Genomic DNA, 20,019 nt, shown 5'->3' on the forward strand with positions numbered 1-20,019 from the left:
ACACTCATTTTATAGCCTAATTCAAGTCATTCATATCAATTAGTATCTATCAACAATTGAAATCTAACTGACATAGTATACTAGTCAGTATCTCGGAAGAATCTAGAGAGACTGACACAATCTGAGAGAGAGAGAGAGAGAGAGAGAGAGAGAGAGAGAGAGAGAGAGAGAGAGAGAGAGAGAGAGAGAGAGAAGACTCAGAATATTGTATCATTGTATAAATTGATAATTTCATAGTAATTATCTATGAAATAATGAGTTGCTCCCTATCCTCTAATAACCTTCTACAGTACTTAAAAACACTTTACAAAAATTAACAACATGGATGAGAGATATCGTAACATGAAAGCATTGAGTTGATGAGTGGAGCAATTGATTGAGGAAGGTGAGAGATGAGAAGGTAAAAGAATCCCATGCATTGCTGGTTGATGTTGATCTCAATTTCATTCTCCATTTTTGGACAAATCACTTTTACCAAGCAATTTACCAAAAAAGAAAAGGAAATTAACTTGCGGACACCAACACCACAAGTTCACAACTAGCAAGATGGCCTTATCACTGAGTTGGTTTACATCAAATATATATATTTAAGGCAAGACTGTCAACCCTATATTGAGTATATGATGTGCTTTCATTCAAGAAGTGCACATGCAATTGTGAATCTTCGATTTCAAATGTATGGACTCGGAAAAAAGTGAAGAGTTATGAATGGATGAAATTAGTTGGTACCAAATATATTCAATTCACCTAAAATCATAAGTGAAGTCAATAAGAAACTAGAGAAACCATCTTTAGTTGATGAGTTCTTCCTCCTTTCTTTTATTTGTTTCTTTAGTCACAGGTTGCATGTCACATGTCACATGTAGTTAATCTTTAACCTTAATCACGTCTCATATTAAAACAGAAAAGGAAACGGTCTAATGCGTGAAAAAAAGAAAAGAAAGAACCCATACAGTAAAATACATGTTCTTCATAATCAAAATATATAATATATGTATTATACATGTACTTATACATTTTTCACGTTTTCTTTATAAAAGGTTGAATAGTACAAATAAAATTCAAGTTACACACGGATATTTTTCGTATACAGTCCCCTACTTTTACTTTACTAAACCATGAACACCAGAAATTTGCTCTCTCTTTTTTTTTTTTTTTTTTTTTTGTATCCTTTTCTTTTTCTAGGTCTGAAGTCACTTTCCCATGCATGTGCCCATTAGACGTACTTTCCAAATCCAGCAGGAATAAAACAAACGAATTCAAGACAAAGCAAAAATCCAAACTGAGCTTACGCACACAAGATCTAATACATAAGTTACAGAAGAGCTTCTTCTCCTTAAAATCTCCATAACCAAACAGTTGTCGTCACCACAATTGAAGAACCAGAAAAAAGCTGTTCCTGAGAGCTCCTCATTTGGAAACTGAAACTAAACACACTGCTTGTTCAATCTCTAATCTTCATCTTCAAAACATTCCAGCTTATCATCCAAATAATGGGTAGAAAACCAACTAAGCCTTCACCAAAGATACCATCATTTTTCAAGGTCCTGGTTGGTGAATTCTCTCAGCGTTTGGTAACATCCGGTCCTACCTCTCTATTTCTTTCACTTTATATTTAGTAGATTTTTATGTAAATTGTCTGTTTTTGTTGGTTTGCCAAAAAGAGTTTTGTTCTGTAAAAGCAGAGTTTTTTTTTTGGGATTTATATACGAAATCCTCTAATTAAATGAAACTACCTGACTGATTCAACTGAAAGTTGCTGATCTTCTAGGTTCCTAACAGGATTTGTGTTGTTTTTTAAATTTCTTTCTTCCATTTCTGTTTCTTTTTCTACGTTCTTGTTGGTTTTAAAAGGACTGCAATATTATGGCTTGCCTTTTTCCTTTCTTCCATTTCTGTTTCTTTTGTCTCTGCAATATCATGGCTTGCCTTAGTTTTTTCTTTCTTTCTTCCAGATCTGTTTCCTTTTTCTCTGTTCTTTTTGGTTTTTAAAACGACTGCTGCATATCATGGATTGCCTTTTTTGTTTCTTCCATTTCTGTTTCTTTTTTCTCTGTTCTTTTTGCTTTAGAATGACTGCAATTTGATCGATTGTTTAACTGATTGTGGTTTGACCCTTTTGTTGATCTCATAGCCTAAAACTTTTGTTCAGGATGTGCTGATGTCCACAGTTGCTTGGTTTTAATTATTTATGCTATATTTATGCTAGAGTTTTATTGAATTTTGTAGAGTATACCACCTGCATTTATGTACCATGTCAATGGACGATTGTCTCCCAAATGTACTCTTAGAGATCCTAGTGGAGACTGTTGGACAGTGGGTTTGGAAGTGAGAGGGGATAGATTTTTCTTCCATGAGGGTTGGCAGCGTTTTGTGAAGGACCATTCTTTGGAAATTGCAAATGTTTTGGTTTTTGATTATGATGGCAAGTCCAAGTTTGATGTCACACTGTATGATCCAATTGGCTCTGAGAAGGAGTTAGAACCAGCCAAGAAGAGAAGGGGAAATCGAGCTCGAGTAAAGGAGGAGATCATTGAGCTTGACACTGAAGAACCTGACAAGGACAGTGAAGAAGATGCTCGTATGTCAAACATAAGGAAGCGTAAGTTGTATACTATTTTACTTCTTTAAAGCTTGGGGATTTTTATATGTGCTAGTTTTCTTTATAGGCTCTTTTTAGATCATGCTCTGTTTGGAATTGTGTAGGCAAGTCTTTCAAGTCTGGAAAGAGGATTGCAAGAACTGATGGTGGGAATGAAACATCAAATGCACCTATTGTGTTCAGATCGAAGCATCTATGCTTCATTCGAGCTATGAGGAAGAACCGCTATCGCATGGTGAGTACTTTCGTCACCCCAATCCATAATCCAATTCTGTTACTGAATGGAAAAAAATGGTAAAAGAACTCTTCAGAAAACCTTTTGATGGACTGAAAAATGTCCAACTCAAGTGGCTGACCATTTTCTTTCCCTTCAATATTGTTCATATTTGCAGAATTTTCCGAAGGAGCTGGCTGTGGCTAAAGGTCTCATTAGAAAGAAGAGTGTAAGGGTTGAAGACCCACATGGGATATCATGGGATGTTAAACTAAGGCTTGATGAAAAAGAACATAACGGTGGTCGTTTGCTCATGACAAAAGGGTGGTCAGAATGTTGTTATGCAAACAACATTTCACTTGGGGACACACTGGTTTTTGAGCTTGTCAACGCCATGCACGGTGGAATGAAAATGCATATTTTCCGAGGAAATAGTTATGTTGTATTGGATGCCTCTTGTGTCAAGTATCAGGGCTATGTAGTTGAGAACCTGGCATTGCAGTGATGAGTAAACTATTAGTTGTTGCAGATTTCAGTTGTAAGACATGTTACATGTAAGACTTAATGGTAAGATTTGTGAATGATCAGCAGATTTCAGTTGTTGCAGTCCTTGTTTTGCAAGGTTAATACTAACCCATGTTTAATTATGATATTGACTGGATAATAAACTAGGTTTTCTCAAATGGTCTATGTTGCTACAACTATTTCTTTTGCCTAACATTTATCTAGATTGTTGCCAAGTTCACATCCTCTAGCCACACCTGAAAAAGAAGAACAAAGTTGAAATGTGAGTGATCTCAACCTGAAAATACACCTTGAACTGAGTCAACAATTAATAGAGAACTTGAAGGAGTAGCACAAAATGTTATTGTGTCACAGAGTCTAACTGTTATGCTGTGAGACTATTCATCTGATGTATGTATGACAAGATAACATTATTCGGGATTCGGGATAAAAGTATACAAGTTTGAAGGATGTTCACTTACCATTCCATTGTTGCAGAAGGAAGGGACAGTTTAAAGCCCGCGACTATATAATCGAGAGATTCGAATAAAAATCCTTCCCATGTATGCTCAAAACTCTTTGTACAATTAACATTGAAGGCCAACATAAGAACAGATAGCCATAGAGAATTGAGGCTGCAAGTGGAGCTCCCAAAGAAACCAAGAGCTGTCCAATGTACCAAACCATATGTGATGCCAATATGCAGATTGTGTCTGAAGAAACTCAAGATGTTTTGCAGGAATCCATATGCATATAATCCAAGGATCAGAAATTTCAAAAAGAGAGCTGCACATTTGCAAATTTGAACCAGATGCATGATGCGGATAGGGGTTATTTTGAAATTAGTTGAAAGATTTGTAGCCTTTTTTTAAAATTATAATAAATATAGGGTCAAAATCTAATGTTCAAAACTTGGCCAAGTCACACCCAGCCTCTTCTCGAGAGACAGAGAAAGACGCAGAGGCCAGATTTTCCCATTTGAAAATAAACGGCGGCACCAACCAACTCAAAGAACCAGAAGAAGAAAGAAAAAAGAATGTCGAACGGACTTCTTCTTCTCCGCTGAAAGCTGCGCTGCTGCATCTGCTCCACTCCACCAGGTTTTTTATTTTATTTTAAAATCATAACTGACGTTACCTTGTTGCTTCTTCACTCTTAATCTCGAATGTAAAATTTTATATTTCTATTATTTGATCGTTTGGGCATATTTTCAGTCTATTTGAATTTAACTTACGGTACTATTTAATAATCTCTGAATAATTGGCATTTTATTGATGTGGGCAGTGCAATTTTGTGCCGAACAATGCGGGTTCGGTTTATTCTATCTCGGAAATACTGCACTAGTATTGCAATTTCTTCCAATTCTCAAATTTCTCGGTATGCTCGGCTTGGCCAAATTGAGAAAGCCCGAAGGGTGTTTGATCAAATGCCTGACAAAACTATTGTGTCTTGGAACTCAATAGTTGCAGGTTACTTCCAAAGTAATCAGCCAGGAGAAGCCCGAAAACTGTTTGATAGAATGCTGGAGAGGAATACGGTTTCTTGGAACGGTTTGATATCCGGTTATGTCAAGAATGGGATGATTATTGAGGCTAGGAAAGTGTTTGATTCGATGCCCGAAAGGAATGTTGTATCGTGGACTTCGATGGTTAGGGGGTATGTTCAAGAGGGTATAATTTCAGAGGCTGAATCACTCTTTTGGCAGATGCCTGAAAGGAATGTTGTTTCATGGACAGTGATGTTGGGTGGCCTGATTCAAGAGGGTCGGATTGATGAGGCTCGTAGGCTTTATGATATGATGCCCGAGAAGGATGTGGTTACAAGGACTAATATGATTGGTGGGTATTTTCAAGTTGGCCGTTTGGCAGAAGCACGTGAGATTTTTGATGAGATGCCACGAAGGAATGTTGTTTCCTGGACTACAATGGTATCTGGGTATGTGCATAACAACCAGGTGGATGTTGCTAGAAAGCTTTTTGAAGTGATGCCAGAGAAAAATGAGGTTTCATGGACGGCAATGCTAATAGGTTACACTCAGTGTGGACGGATTGAAGAGGCTTCAGAGCTTTTTCATGCCATGCCGGATAAGTCAGTTGTTGCTTGTAATGCAATAATACTTGGGTATGGCCAAAATGGAGAGGTAGCTAAAGCAAGGGAAGTTTTTGATAATATGAGAGAGAGGGATGATCGGACATGGAGTGCGATGATTAAAGTTTATGAACGGAAAGGTTTTGAATTGGAAGCACTGGACTTGTTTACTTTGATGCAAAGAGAAAGTGTTAGGCCGAATTTCCCTTCTTTGATAAGCGTTCTATCTGTTTGTGGCAGCTTGGCCAGCCTTGATTATGGTAGACAAATTCATGCCCAGTTGGTGAGAAACCAATTTGATCATGATGTATATGTTGCCTCGGTTTTGATGACAATGTATGTTAAATGTGGTAACCTTGTGAAGGCAAACCAGGTGTTTAACAGGTTTGCTGCGAAGGATATAGTTATGTGGAACTCAATGATCACTGGTTATGCCCAACATGGTTTAGGAGAGAAAGCTTTACAAATTTTCCAAGAGATGTGCTCCTTGGGCATATCACCGGATGAGATAACCTTTATTGGAGTTCTTTCAGCATGTAGCTATAGTGGGAAGGTAGAACAAGGTCTTGAAATTTTTGAGACAATGAAATCAAAGTACCAGGTGGAGCCAAGAACTGAACATTATGCTTGTATGGTTGATCTGCTTGGTCGAGCAGGAAAGGTAAAGGAGGCAATGGATTTAATTAAGAAAATGCCAGTTGAGGCAGATGCCATTGTTTGGGGTGCCTTATTAGGTGCATGCAGACAACACATGAAATTGGATTTGGCAGAAGTTGCAGCGAAGAAACTTACAGAACTTGAGCCCAACAAAGCAGGGCCTTATGTCTTGCTATCAAATATTTATGCATCACAGGGTAGATGGCATGATGTCGCAGAGCTGAGGAAAAACATGAGAACAAGAAGCGTTAGCAAGTCTCCTGGCTGTAGCTGGATTGAGGTGGAGAAAAACGTTCATATGTTTACTGGGGGAGAGAGCACGGGACACCCGGACCATGCGATGATCATGAGAATGTTAGAGAAACTAGGTGTATTGTTAAGAGAAGCTGGTTACTGCCCTGATGCCAGCTTTGTATTGCATGATTTGGAGGAAGAAGAAAAGGCACACAGCTTAGGTTATCACAGTGAGAAACTGGCCATAGCATATGGACTCTTGAAGGTACCCCAAGGGATGCCCATTCGGGTGATGAAGAATCTTCGCATTTGTGGTGACTGCCATTCTGCAATTAAATTAATATCCAAAGTTATGGGAAGAGAGGTCATATTGAGGGACGCCAACAGATTTCATCATTTTAAGGATGGCTTGTGTTCTTGCAGAGACTATTGGTGATAGCAAACCTTGTGTTGTGGGGATAGATCCTAGGACAGACTGGTTTTGAGACAGGAATCATGCCTAGCAGAGTTAATTGGTTAAATTTGTTTTTAGACTGAAAAACTTGACCATACTTCAAAATTGATGATACTATATTATGCCATGAGGAGACCTTGCTAAAAATTGTGTTGGTATATGGTTTTCAAATCAATCGAGGAATTTGAGGTTCAAGTATGATCTATCCTCAAGGAAACACTGTTTAGATGCTCCTTATGGCCCAATTTTATTGCATTGTCCTCCAAATTATACAATTGATAACTTAGTTTAAGGCCTACCATGAGGGGTCTGGATTTGAAACGGTTATGAACTACTTTTCAGTGTATGGTCATGTGAGAAAGGCATGGGATGATTGCTTATAGAGGTGAGGCTCGTGTTCATCTGCTGTATTACTAGAAAATTCTCTTATGTTTAGGTATGTTTTCCAACCCGAGTTTATAATATTATATTTTGTTACTTTTTCTTGTATAAGCTGCTAACATATTGTGGCACATTTGCAGTTGACTGTATAATTCATGGCTGGAACATGACATGATACACAAGGAGTTGAGCCGAGGAGGGTGGAATATAAAGCTTTTGTTGCAATGAAGTTCATTCAAGAAGAGGTCGTCTTTTAACTAATTTTAAATTTCCCCCAGTTCCTAACGTACTTTGATTTGCTTATTAATTTTTTGTTATCAAAACCCCTAGTTTCCTTTAGGCCCAGCTATCCACCATCAAATTAGTGAGTGTGTGTGCATGCATGAACTAGTAAAAGATTTGAATAGTGTTATTCACAATTGTTGTGAGATTCTTTTGGATTTTTCTCTCCTCTTAGTGGAAAATCTGTTAATGATTGCTTGCTACATCAGTTGTTGCCGACATGATATTGTCTTCTAGAGCATCTGGCACTACATAATGTTGCTGACTTTGTTCTTTTTGTACTTTGTTGTTTCTTGCTTTATAAGAATTTCTATTCTTCCTACTGAATATAACGATCAAATTCGGGAGAGCCCCACTGAAAATTGGGTAGGTACTCTTCTTTATTCAAACTTTCAATTCCTACTTTCATGACCAGATTTTCATCACTTATCTTCAGGAATTGCCTCACGAAGAGGGACCTTCAGAAAGGTATCGAGATGACTTCTCATGACTATCCCTGAACAGGTGCATAAATTGTTGTAGATCATGTTTAGTTCTTGCTGTTTGTCTTCTACCTCATCTTTACGATACAATTGGGATGTAGGAACTTGCAGAAGTAGTGTAAATTTATTTTTCTACATTTGAGACATAGAATGATGTAAGAACTTCCCTCCTCCATTTATCATACTGTCGAAGTGTTTAGATTCAGAGGAAACGAAAAAAATTGCGGTTTTTTTAAACGCAATTTGCACTTTTGGATCGTTCTCCTTTCTTGTCATACCAATTTGTCTCTTCATATGATTGACAGACCAAAAATTGGTTGAGTCCAAAAGCAAAAAGCAAAAATAATTAACAAGAAACAATGTCAAGAATCATGGTGGCCAAAGTGTTGCCTGCACGCATAATTAGAACATGATTGAAGGACAACTTTATATCAGTTCAAGGAATGAGTGAGAACCACTAGAATTGCATCTTTAGACAGACAATGTAAGAGGTAAAAAGTTAGAAAAGCTACGACTGTAACTCGTGGAAAGAAAGAAAGGGAAGCTCACAACAAAGTTTTGCTAGAGGAACGTTTGACGATGCTGGTTTTAAGATTTTAGGAGGACAAACTCCTGACTCAATACTACAAATATTGATATTGTTCTCAATTTAACCACATATATATTCGGCAGGTGTAAGATTTTATACAAAAAATTTCGATGTTATTAGTATTATGTGTTGTACGTTATTTTGTCAAGTTTCCAATGTAGAACTTGATATTCTTAGTTAGAAGTGTTTTGAATGCTTGAAAGTAGATAATAAGTTTCATTATTTTGTCGCAAAGTGATATGGCCATCCAAGAAATTATTTGCAATGCATAGCAACTTTGAAAGGGAGATTTTTTGTTGAAGATCTTCTTTGTTCGAACTCGAAGAGAGATTTTTCTTTTGGGCCTTCTTTAACTAAACAACTAATAACTTAAGTGGTGACAATACGTCCAATGTCGTGACATGTCGGTGATATATCATTTTGATAATTGCTAAAGCATTGGGCAACACTCAATGGTCCAAGTTTGTTGTCACATACTGAACACAAAATGCTTTATACTGTTAAAATCTTTTGTGTATTTCTTTTTTCAAATAGTATAAATTACTCTAAATTAATCTAATTTACGAGAAGGACTCGAATTTAAGTACAACGGAATGAGCTTATTGCTCCAACCAACTTGCCTAACCCACGTCTGCTTTATCTTATGCTTTTAGATCTGGTGTTGCATTTTATTAACATAAGTTCTTTCATTTGTTGTGGTTAGGTAAGTAAGAGGCTAGTCAAGCCAACTCAAACTAATCTGATTATGTGTTATGCAACCATCTTTTGGTTGGTTCTTAAATACAATTTTTTCTTTCAAATAATAATAAACAGTAAACAAATTACCATTGCATTTCATAGGTGAAAGATACACCAAATTATGCTTAGAAAATTACATGTATTACAACAATAAACACTAACTCCTGACCAAGAATAAGAAAACTGTACAAGATCCAGAAGCTTCTTTCACCACTACAACTAACAGATCCATCCCAAAATTCCAGCACACTTAAAAGCACTCAAAAATACCCATCAATCATAAGCACTCAAAATCCCTAATTTATATTTTTCTCTTAATGCCACTCTTCATTGCCCAATTTCATCATATTGAGGTGCTTTCATTCAAAAGGAAAAGGCCCTTATATGATTGTGGGGCATTTATTTTCCCTAATGATTTTTTTTTTTTGGGGGGTATGGCATATGGAAAATGGTAATTTAAGGCTTAGAAGAAGGACTTTTTTGCAGGTGCTCTTCCAACAGCTCTCATTAAATTGGCTATTTCAAGAACTCTTGCCACTTTTGTTCCCCTTTTAGCCTCAGCTGATGCCTTCCTCTCCTCTGCTTTTCTATGAGCTTTGGCTATATCATTCTGCATCTTTTCTAGGGCCCTTGCTCTTTTCTCCTCCAACTTCCTCTGCACAAATTAGACAAGCACAAAAATTGATGAGATAATAGTTTCACCAAAAGAAAGTATGTCATAACATTATGATGATGAAGATGATGATGTTTATTATTGTCATTATTAATGTTTGATAATCAAAATTCTGATTATTTGTTTGACCAAATACATGCTCAAAAAATATTGGATGGCAAATAGTATGCAATCAATGAAAAAGAAAGTTGCAAACCATCCTAATCTCAACTAGTCAGAGAAACCATCATGAGCAAAATTTCCAACATGGATAATTAGGAAATAATTAACCCACATGCAGAACAATAATAGCACTTTCATCAAGATTAATTATGCCCACATACCTCAACTTTCTTCATCCAAGAAGAAGCTTTCTGAACCTGCTCACTTTCCCAACCATTAATGATAGCATCCTCCCTCTTAAACCTGTTATTAAGCTTGGCAATCTTGTTGTTTTGCCAAGCTGATATCTTCGTCTCCACCTCTTCTTTCTTCACCCTATGCACAGAAATCACCTGATCACCTCCTTGATGATCTTGAGTCCCAGCAATGCTTGATGAAGACCCAACTGCATAATTCCTAGCCCCAGCTTGTCTTGGAGAAGCAATTGGATCCGATGGGTTGTAATTATCTGGTACTATAGCCAAGGGGTTAAGTTCCTCCTCAGGCATATTGTCCTCCTCTCCAATCCTGCCCAAGTTATTGTTCCCATGATTTACAGCACTATCATTTTCATTGGTACTATTATTAGTCCCAATAGCTGATCCTGCAACCACTAGAGCACTGAACTCTCTACTTATGCTACTGAAATTCTCACTTGGAGCACCTTCTGAGCTAGCCATGGACAAGGATGATGATCTATGGCTACTAGTCTCCCAAGCTTCCCTTCTTCGGCCGCGATTAGCCAGCTGCGGCGGTGCGTGAGGTGGTGTCAAGGCGTGGATGTCCCGGATGATTTGCTCATCTTCAACATGATCATCATGATCTTGTATTCCTTGGCTTGTGCCAGCCCCTTGATCATTCATAGCAGAGTGTTTGTCAAGTGTATTAGAAAATGAAATGGGATTGTGACCAAGAGAGTAAGGGCTTTAAGTTAAGACTTGTATAAGGGTCTTGACTGTCGACCATTGTTCAAAGAGAAATTTAAGCCACACACATGGAAATAGAAGTAGGATTAAAAAAGAGGCTTGAAGTGAAAGCCCATAATGTAAATAGGCCAAGGGATGTTAATTATCCAAATGGGGTAATAAAAAAAAGGGGCTTTGAGTTAGGGTATCTTTTCAGGATATGTTAAAATTTTATTTATCTAAAGACCCTTCAGTTTGTCTTATTCTTTTGTTGCCACACCTTGTATAGATTCTTTTAATTCACACCCTTACTTCCCTACCTTCATTGATTCCCATCAAATGTATGCTTGGGGTGTGATATCTTTATTAGTTTTGAATTAATTATAACATTCTCATACAACTTTCAAAAAGTTAATCCACCATGCATAATGGAATAGTCACTCAAATTACTATTAATTTACCCTACCTCTAGCATCCAGAGTCAAAAAGAAAATTACTAGATAAGGGGATTTGAAGGGTGTGGGGGCCAGTCTATATACACCCCTATGCTAAGAGATAAGACCCTACTCCCGCCTTAATAAGTATGTAGTTTATTCCAAAATGGTTGATAATCAACTGTTGAAAATCATCTCCTTTTTTGGGTTGAGAAATGAAAGGAAATTGGATTGGCACATGCATATTAGCATGAAATTGTGTTGGCATTTCCTAGAACTTAGTACAGGTTTGGAAGTGTAGGATTAAAGTAAAATTGATATCTCTGATTTTCAAAAACTATAAGATTGAAACAGCTTAGTAATCCCTGAATACCAGTATTGTGACTTAACACGTATGAGGCACATGATCTGAAGGGTAAGACATGTCATTTTTCATGCATTCATGAAAGGAATGTTTTTGTGTAGTATGATATGATTTTATTTTCTTGATTTTTAATCAATTAGAATCCCTTTAAGAGTGCATCTCATTTAAGCAATTTTTGCCCAAATCAATTTGATTATCTTGCTTTCATGTTTTAACATTCCCTTAATTTTCTAACACGTTTTGGTTGCTTAGAAATCATTTTTTCAATTATATCATAATATCAAGGAGTCAAGATACTATTAATAGTTTACCTAAACATAGAAAGATACCTTTGATATTGTGATTGGTCAAAATCTTCTTTCTTGAGCAATCTCCTTTCATGAGTGCTTGGTTTACACATGATTTGCATTTAGAATAGGACATATTCTATTGTGGATTTTGTTTAGCCTTGAAGAATGGAGATTTGGTACGTAAATTTCTTCCTATGAAGAAAATCTCTATAAAAACAAGGTTTTGTGTTTTCCTTTAGATAGATTTTTCAACAATAGTTTTGTCTGCTTACATGTTTAAGAACGCTAGGTTTTTTATTTGAGATAAATCATCAAGTGTTCCATGTTTACTTGGTGATTTATCACATACTTCATCATTCATATTGCATTCATTTGCATAATTCGGTGACTCATACAGTTTAGGGCACCAAAACCGTGGTAGCGATTTTTCTCCAATGAGCTTGAATCGATTGTGACCAGTATCGGGTTCAACATAAGGAGAGTTGAGAGGTCATCTCGCGACAAAAGTTGAATTATGAAGAAGTCGGTAAACATTATCTAGAATGTGTCTATGATAAGTGTGTGAGTGCTTCTTGTAATTATCATTATGTAGTGGATTTTTTTTGGACTGAGGAGTCCCGTGGATTTTTTCCAAAGGTAGGGTTTTACCAAGTAAAATAACTCTCTATGTGTTCCTTTATTTTATTCTTTGCATGTTTCACGATTGATAAGCCATATCAATCCTGCAATGAAGTTCATTTTTATTTATTGATTGTAATTTTCATTTGGCCTAGTCACCCCTTCTATAGACATTATTAGTCATCCTACAAGTAATTTCAATTGGCATATGAGCAGGTTGCTTAACACACTCAGCAAGATCCAACATACCTTAAGATGGATCGTGTCGCGGGCTCAGTTATACATCCACCATATTGTGGCTTAATACGTATGGGGCACATGATCTGAAGGGTAAGACATGTCATTTTTCATGCACTCATGAAAGGAATGTTTTTGTGGAATTTGATATGATTTTATTTTCTTGATTTTTAATCAATTAGAATCCCTTTAGGAGTGCATCTCATTTAGATAATTTTTGCCCAAATCAATTTGATTCTCTTGCTTTCATGTTTTAACATTCCCTTGATTTTCTAACATGTTTTGGTTGCTTAGAAATCATTTTTTCAATTATATCATAATATCAAGGAGTCAATATGCTATTAATAGTTTACATAAACATAGAAGGATTCCTTTGATATTGTGATTGGACAAAATCTTCTTTCTTGAGCATCTCCTTTCATGAGTGCTTGGTTTACACGCAACTTGTATTTAGAATAGGAAATATTCTAGTGTGATTTTTGTCTAGCCTTGAAGAATGGAGATTCGGTACATAAGTTTCTTCATGTGAAGAAAACCTCTATAAAAACAAGGTTTTGTGTTTTCCTTTAGATATCTTTTTCAACAATAGTTTTGTGTGCTTAAACGTTTAAGAAAGCTGTGTTTTTTATTTGAGATAAATCATCAAGTGTTCCATGTTTACTTGGTGATTTATCATACACTTTATCATTCATATTGCATTTATTTGCATAGTTCGATGAGTTATACTATTGAGGGCACCAAACCGTGGTGGCGGTTTTTCTCCGATGAGCTTGAATCGATCGTGACCAGTATTGAGTGAGTTCAACATAAGGAGAGTCGGAAGGTCATCCCGCAACAAAAGTTGAGTTACGAAGAAATCGGTAAACATTATCTAGAATGTGTCTAGGATAAGCGTATGAGTACTTCTTGTAATCATCATTCTATAGTGGATTTGTTTTGGACTGAGGAGTCCTGTTGATTTTCCTCAAAGGTGAGGTTTTACCAAGTAAATAACTCTCTGTGTCTTCCTTTATTTTATGCTTTGCACATTTCAGGATTGATAAACCATATCAATTCTGCAACGAAGTTTATTTTTATTTATTGATTATAATTTTAAATTGGCCTATTCACCCCCCTTTATGCATTATTAGTCATCCTACAGGTAATTGCAATTGGCATAGCAGATTGTTGAACACACTTAACAAGATCAAACATACCTTAGGATGGATCGTATCGCGGGCTCAGTTGTACATCCACCATATTTCGATGGCAACAACTATGGTGCTTGGAAGGCTAAAATGAATTCATTCCTCTAGTCTATAGATGAACATGTATGGTATACAATGGTTCATGGATTTTCTGAACCTACAAAGAAAATCAGAAAGATGAGGAAGAAAAAATAGTCCTCAAAACTAGAGAGGAATGGACCACTGCAGAAGTCATACACAGTACTAATAACCAAAATGGGTTAAATATTTTATTTATTGTTGTCTCTTCTGATCAATTTGAATATATATCTGGTTGTGATACTTCTAAGGAAGCTTGGAACATTTTGCATGTTACTCATGAAGGAACAAATACTATAAAGGGCGCCAAGCTTCAAATGCACACCTTACAGTTTGAGACACTCATAATGGATGTGAATGAAACTTTTTCTGAAGTTTATGCTAAAATTTGTGTCATTGTGAATGCATGTTCAAGTTTAGGTTAAAAAAATACTATAAGATAGGGCTGTGAAAAAGATTTTGAGATCCTTGCCTCAACGGTTTCAACCAAAGATCACGGCCATTGAAGAGATTCGTGACTTGAACACCTTGAAAGTTCAGGAACTCATAGGGTCCTTACAAACTTATGAGATGAAACATCTAACTCCTAAAAATAGCAAGTTTAAAGTGTTGCTTTTAAAGTTGTGAATGAAGAAGATGATGGGCATTCAAATGAGGATTGCAATGATGAGGAATTGGCGATTCTCACAAGACTATTCATGAACTTTCTCAAGAATCAAGACTCAAGGAATCGAGATTCAAAGAATAGTTCAGATATAAATTCAAAAAATAATTTTATTGACTCTATTGATGGTGTGTCTAAATCTCACAGGTCAAATGAACGAAAGAACTGAAAAGAAAATGTCAAATGCTCCGAATATGAAGGCTATGGTCACATATTTTCGGAATGTGCCAACACCTTAAAGAAACAAAAGGATGATAAGAATAAGGCACTAAATACTACATTGAGTGATAGTGATTTTGACTTTGAAAATGATGAGAAGGCCATTATACTTATTACGACTATAAGCTTGGATGAACCAACGAAGAAGGATGATGATTGTGAAGAAATGCATATTGAGTTTATCATGAAGAAATATGATGATTTGTTGGTTGCCTCACAAAATCTCAATAAATAAATAAAAATGGTGAGCTTGTCAAATCTATTGCTGCATTATAGTTGAAAAATAGCAGGATTGCAAACGAGGTTCAATCCCCTGACGTAGATGCCGAAAAGGTAAATGAAGGTATGAACGAAAAATTGATGTTTTTGCAGAAAAAGTTGACTTATCATAATAAATTAATTGCATTTCTAATTTTTGACAACAAAGCCCTTGAACTTAAACTTAAAAATGCAAAGGAAATGATTGTTTCTTTAACCATTGGTATAGAAAAAAAAACTGACAAGATGATTAGCATGGGAAGAAGAGATGGTGACAAATGAGGTTTGTGATTTGCACCAAGCAATAAGCCTTTCACGGTTTCTGCAACGAAGTTTGTCAAATCCTTTCTACTAGTTGAACATGCTAAACCTGTATCCACTCATGAATTCAAGAAATTCATTCAAATTTGTCATTTTTTTTTACACTCATGGCCACATAAGAAAAAAGATGCAATAAACTTTTGTAAATTCAAATTCACATGTCATAGGAGAAAGTTAAGTATTGAACATAAGATTACAAATCTTATAAAAGAGGTAAAACACTTATCCAAACTATCTTCTTTTTGTTCTTTACCGAAAACCAGTTTAGTTTGGAGGAAAATCATAATTGTATGTTTGCCTCCACTAATGTTGTGCATGAACCTGCTGCTTTAGAAAATATGAATGTTAAATATCTGGTCACAAAACCTTTAGATAATCTTCCATTTGACACTCTTAGAAAAATTTTAGGTATGTGCTCCTTTGAATAATTGCTTGTGTTCTAATGCATGCCAAAAGGTTCTCATTGTTTGTGTTTTTCTGGTCAAATATCCTTTCGTTTATATTCTAAGTATTTTGTCCAGCATATGCAGGGATTGCAAAGAGATATTCAATCTTACTAACGTCTTGGAGTGTTTGCTGATTAGATTGAATTTTTGGCGTTGGATCACCTTGGGTAGATCAATATTGGGTTTATGTGAATGGTTTTCGACTGTCTTTATTTTTTTATAAAGTCAATAAAATTCTCTTTATATGAAAACTCATATCTCACTCATGGCACACACACTCTAATGGTTCTTAATAATCTTGAATGAATCTTCACCTTGTCATTGTCTGGATGCTAGGTTTGCAGTGTACTTCTTACTATTGGGCTCATTACAAATTCATAATCTCTCTTTAATTAAAAGTAAACTAAAATAAGTATGTGATCCTAGCCAAGTAACCAAGCCTCTTGTCTAACCGATGTTGAGGTTCGTGTCAAAAATCTTTGATTTTTTGTAGCCTACATGACTTGGGTTAGTATATCCGAGGGGTGCTTTTACACCTATTGTCTTAAAGTCAACTGACTTGAGCACTGATTAAATACATGTTATGTGGGTCTTATAGAAAGCTTAATAAAGTTAGCATTTATAAATAAATAAATATATGAAAGTGGTGAGCTCTGTATGCATTATATGTATGTGTGTTTATCCTACATTCTTGGTCGGATTTTTTCTTTGTTATTAAGCAAGCTTAGTCATATAACACGAGATTGGGCTTTAATATTTGCTCATTCGATGGACTTTATTTCTCACAAATACTTTTGATTCCCCATTTTACAATCCTTGTGTTTGATTAGATCTTTGTGATTCGATGTGCCTTGGATCTTGAAAGGCTTTGCTTCAAATGCTTCTAGACATATATTAGTATTGGTTCTCCTTTTCTATCCTCAAGCATCATGTTGGCATCTACTCATGAACATTACCCTTGGCATATATGAAGGGGGAGTCTTGGTATGGCATTGAAATAATCACTGGTCAATTCCTGTATTTCCCACTGTGTTTTTTTTTTTCCTATTTCATGTTCATTGGTGTTTACTTTTGGCTCCTTTCACTTTATTGTTTTGTTTTCTCAATCTTCTCTAAGTGCAGATATTTCCTCTAATTTTGCTAGTGTTTTATTTTTTTATTTTGACGTTAATTTTTGTTTGGCTTTCAATTATTAAAAAATAAATAAATAAATAAAAATCACACTTTTTCCCACATGATGTCGTTTTATGTTTATTGTTTGATGGTGCAGCTAGAGTTCACATCATCTTGCACCTCAAACTTACTTGTAGCATTATCGCCTTCCTCTACTCCATAATTGACGACAAGGAAGCCACAAAAACTGATTCTCTGAATTGCAGTGTCATTTCAATCTTGTCATTTGCAGTCTTGGAGGAAAGGAAATTCAAAAAGACAATTGTTCTTATATATTTGGAAACGTGAATGACAAAATGTCAAGATGAAAAGGATACAAAGAGGTAAGAATCTTGTGTTATGTGTTTCCATGATTGAACCTAAAATGTATATGTTATTCTTGTAAATGATGACTGGACCTTGGTTATGCAAGAAGAGACATTTGCACCCGTTGCATATTTGGAATCAGTGAGGCTACTGCTTGTTGTTGGTTGTCATACCAAATGGACGTCAAAAGTGCCTTAATGGATTTTTCAAGAAGCAACACATGTTTAGCAATCTACAGATTCATAGATCCTCTCGTATCCGTCTCTCCCTTAGTCACGACAAGACACAATCCCTCAAGAGCATCATGGGTTAATTTCTTTGGCTTTTGGTGATACTCATTCTCTTATGTTTTTGCCCTATCCATGCATGTTACCATTATCTCTTTCTCTTTGTTCTTGACATATTTCCATACTTGACATATTTCTTGCCTTTGGATTTCCTGACAAAAAGGGGGAGATATTGTGATGTAGAACTAAGGGAGAGTAGTGTTATATTTTTGGGGAGAGATTATGATGTAGAATTAAGAGGGAATGGTGTTTTAATTTTGCTTTGAAATAACATTTATTCTCCCACTTACTTCACTAGTTTTATTGTTTCATGTTGTGCAGGGATTAAGAGCTTTGAGTTTAGATAGAATTTCATTTGTTAAATCCCATGTAATTTCTTTTGATTGTAATAGGTGCTTTGTCTAGGAAATGCCAAAGGGGGAGATTGTTAGTATGAAATTATGTTGACATTTCCTAGAACTTAGTATAGGTTTGGAAGTTTCATTTAGTTGTAGGGTTGAAGCAAAATTGATGTCTCTGATTTCTAGAATTACAGGATTGAAACAGCTCAGCAATCCCCGTATACCAGTATTATGACTTAACACGTATGAGGCACATAATCTGAAGGGTAAGACATGTTATTTTTCATGCACTCATGAAAGGAACGTATTTGTGGAGTCTAATATGATTTTATTTTCTTGATTTTTAATCAATTAGAATCCCTGTGGGAGTGCATCTCATGTAGGCAATTTTTACCCAATCAATTTGATTATTTTGCCTTCATGTTTTAACATCCCCTTGATTTTCTAACATGTTTTGGTTGCTTAGAAATCATTTTTTCAATTATATCATAATATTAAGGAGTCAAGATGATATTAATAGTTTATCTAAACATAGAAGGATTCCTTTGATATTGTGATTGGTCAAAATCTTCTTTCTTGAGCATCTCCTTTCTTGAGTGCTTGGTTTATACATGACTTGCATTTAGAATAGGAAAATATTCTATTGTGATTTTTGTCTAGCCTGGAAGAATGGAGATTTGGTTTAAACCTCAATAAAAATAAGGTTTTGTGTTTTCTTTTACATAGCTTTTTCAACCGTAGTTTTGTGTGCTTAAACGTTTAAGAAAGATGCTTTTTTTTATTTGAGATAAATCATTAAGTGTTCCATGTTTACTTGGTGATTTATCAAACACCTTATCATTCATATTGCATTCATTTGCATAGTTCAGTGACTAATATGGTTGAGAGCACCAAGACTGCGGTGGTTGTTTTTCTCCAGTGAGCTTGAATCAATCGTGACTAATATCGGGTTCAACACAAGGAGAGTTGGAAGGTCATCCCATGACAAAAGTTGAGTTACGAAGAAGTCGGTAAACATTATTTAGAATGTGTCTAGGATAAGTGTGTGAGTACTTCTTGTAATCATTATTCTATAGTGGATTTGTTTTGAACGGAGGAATCCCGTTGATTTTCCCCAAAGATGGGGTTTTGCCACATAAAATAACTCTCTGTGTGTTCCTTTATTTTATGCTCTACACATTTTAAGATTGATAAGCCATATCAATCATACACAGAAGCTTATTTTTATTTATTGATTTTAATTTTAAATTGACCTATTAACTCCTTCTATGCATTATTAGTGATCCTACAGGTAATTTCAATGCATCCCAGAGATATTGTAGACTACGTTGTTACATTCCCTATTTTTGTTTTCATAATTTCTATAAATCGATTATAAGGTATAACCATAATAGTTGGTTTCTATCACTTTAATCAAGTTTAATCATTGTCGGAAGTTCTAATTTTACTAGTTGAACAATTATTGAATGAACATATAAAATCATGAAAATTTACAATATTTTGATCCACTATCGTTTGCAGTATTTCAGATAATATAGAAATTGCAAATGCTTTCAATTAAAGATTCAAAAGGTATTTGGCCTCTAGGGAACATAGAATTTCTAGGGCCCCCAAGAAAAACATAGAATTCCTTGGGCAGGTAGTTGAAATAAGTACCATACAAGGGTACTACAGCAAAAGAACTGTTTATCCAAATCTTTCTGTAATTTATTTAGGAACTCCTTATTTAGTGTCGGCCGACAGATTATTAGGGGTACATTAAAAAGAAAACAAAAGAAAAGAAAAGGAAGGATTTTCGGAGGGCCCACCAAATATTAGGTTAGTGGACATTGACGATTCAAACGCCGATCAC

General features: G+C 35.6%; 3 protein-coding genes across 5 annotated transcripts; 2 read left to right on the plus strand and 1 right to left on the minus strand.

Annotated features, from left to right (window-relative positions):
- LOC18770785 (putative B3 domain-containing protein At5g66980) lies at positions 1,255-3,463 on the plus strand. Its single transcript, XM_007202296.2, has 4 exons — positions 1,255-1,574; positions 2,230-2,602; positions 2,707-2,837; positions 2,995-3,463. The coding sequence occupies exons 1-4, from the start codon at positions 1,494-1,496 to the stop codon at positions 3,319-3,321; spliced, it is 912 nt and encodes a 303-aa protein (XP_007202358.1). The 5' UTR covers positions 1,255-1,493; the 3' UTR covers positions 3,322-3,463.
- Positions 4,281-8,132, plus strand: LOC18769429 (pentatricopeptide repeat-containing protein At1g56690, mitochondrial). Of its 3 annotated transcripts, none has more exons than XM_020569524.1 (4): positions 4,281-4,420; positions 4,605-7,189; positions 7,275-7,782; positions 7,853-8,132. In XM_020569524.1, exon 2 carries the CDS (start codon positions 4,624-4,626, stop codon positions 6,733-6,735), a length of 2,112 nt encoding a protein of 703 aa, XP_020425113.1. In that variant the 5' UTR covers positions 4,281-4,420; positions 4,605-4,623; the 3' UTR covers positions 6,736-7,189; positions 7,275-7,782; positions 7,853-8,132. The 3 variants fall into 3 exon arrangements, with proteins under 3 accessions (XP_020425113.1, XP_020425114.1, XP_007204168.2); XM_020569525.1 differs by having other exon boundaries at positions 7,275-7,379; XM_007204106.2 differs by having other exon boundaries at positions 7,275-8,132.
- Positions 9,288-11,058, minus strand: LOC18771194 (remorin 4.1). The gene is made up of 2 exons (XM_007202463.2): positions 10,222-11,058; positions 9,288-9,880 (listed from the first exon to the last, which is right to left on the minus strand). Exons 1-2 carry the CDS (start codon positions 10,900-10,902, stop codon positions 9,689-9,691), a joined length of 873 nt encoding a protein of 290 aa, XP_007202525.2. The 5' UTR covers positions 10,903-11,058; the 3' UTR covers positions 9,288-9,688.

The sequence above is a fragment of the Prunus persica genome, chromosome G7 (assembly GCF_000346465.2).
Source record: "Prunus persica cultivar Lovell chromosome G7, Prunus_persica_NCBIv2, whole genome shotgun sequence".
Taxonomy (NCBI): Eukaryota; Viridiplantae; Streptophyta; class Magnoliopsida; order Rosales; family Rosaceae; genus Prunus; species Prunus persica.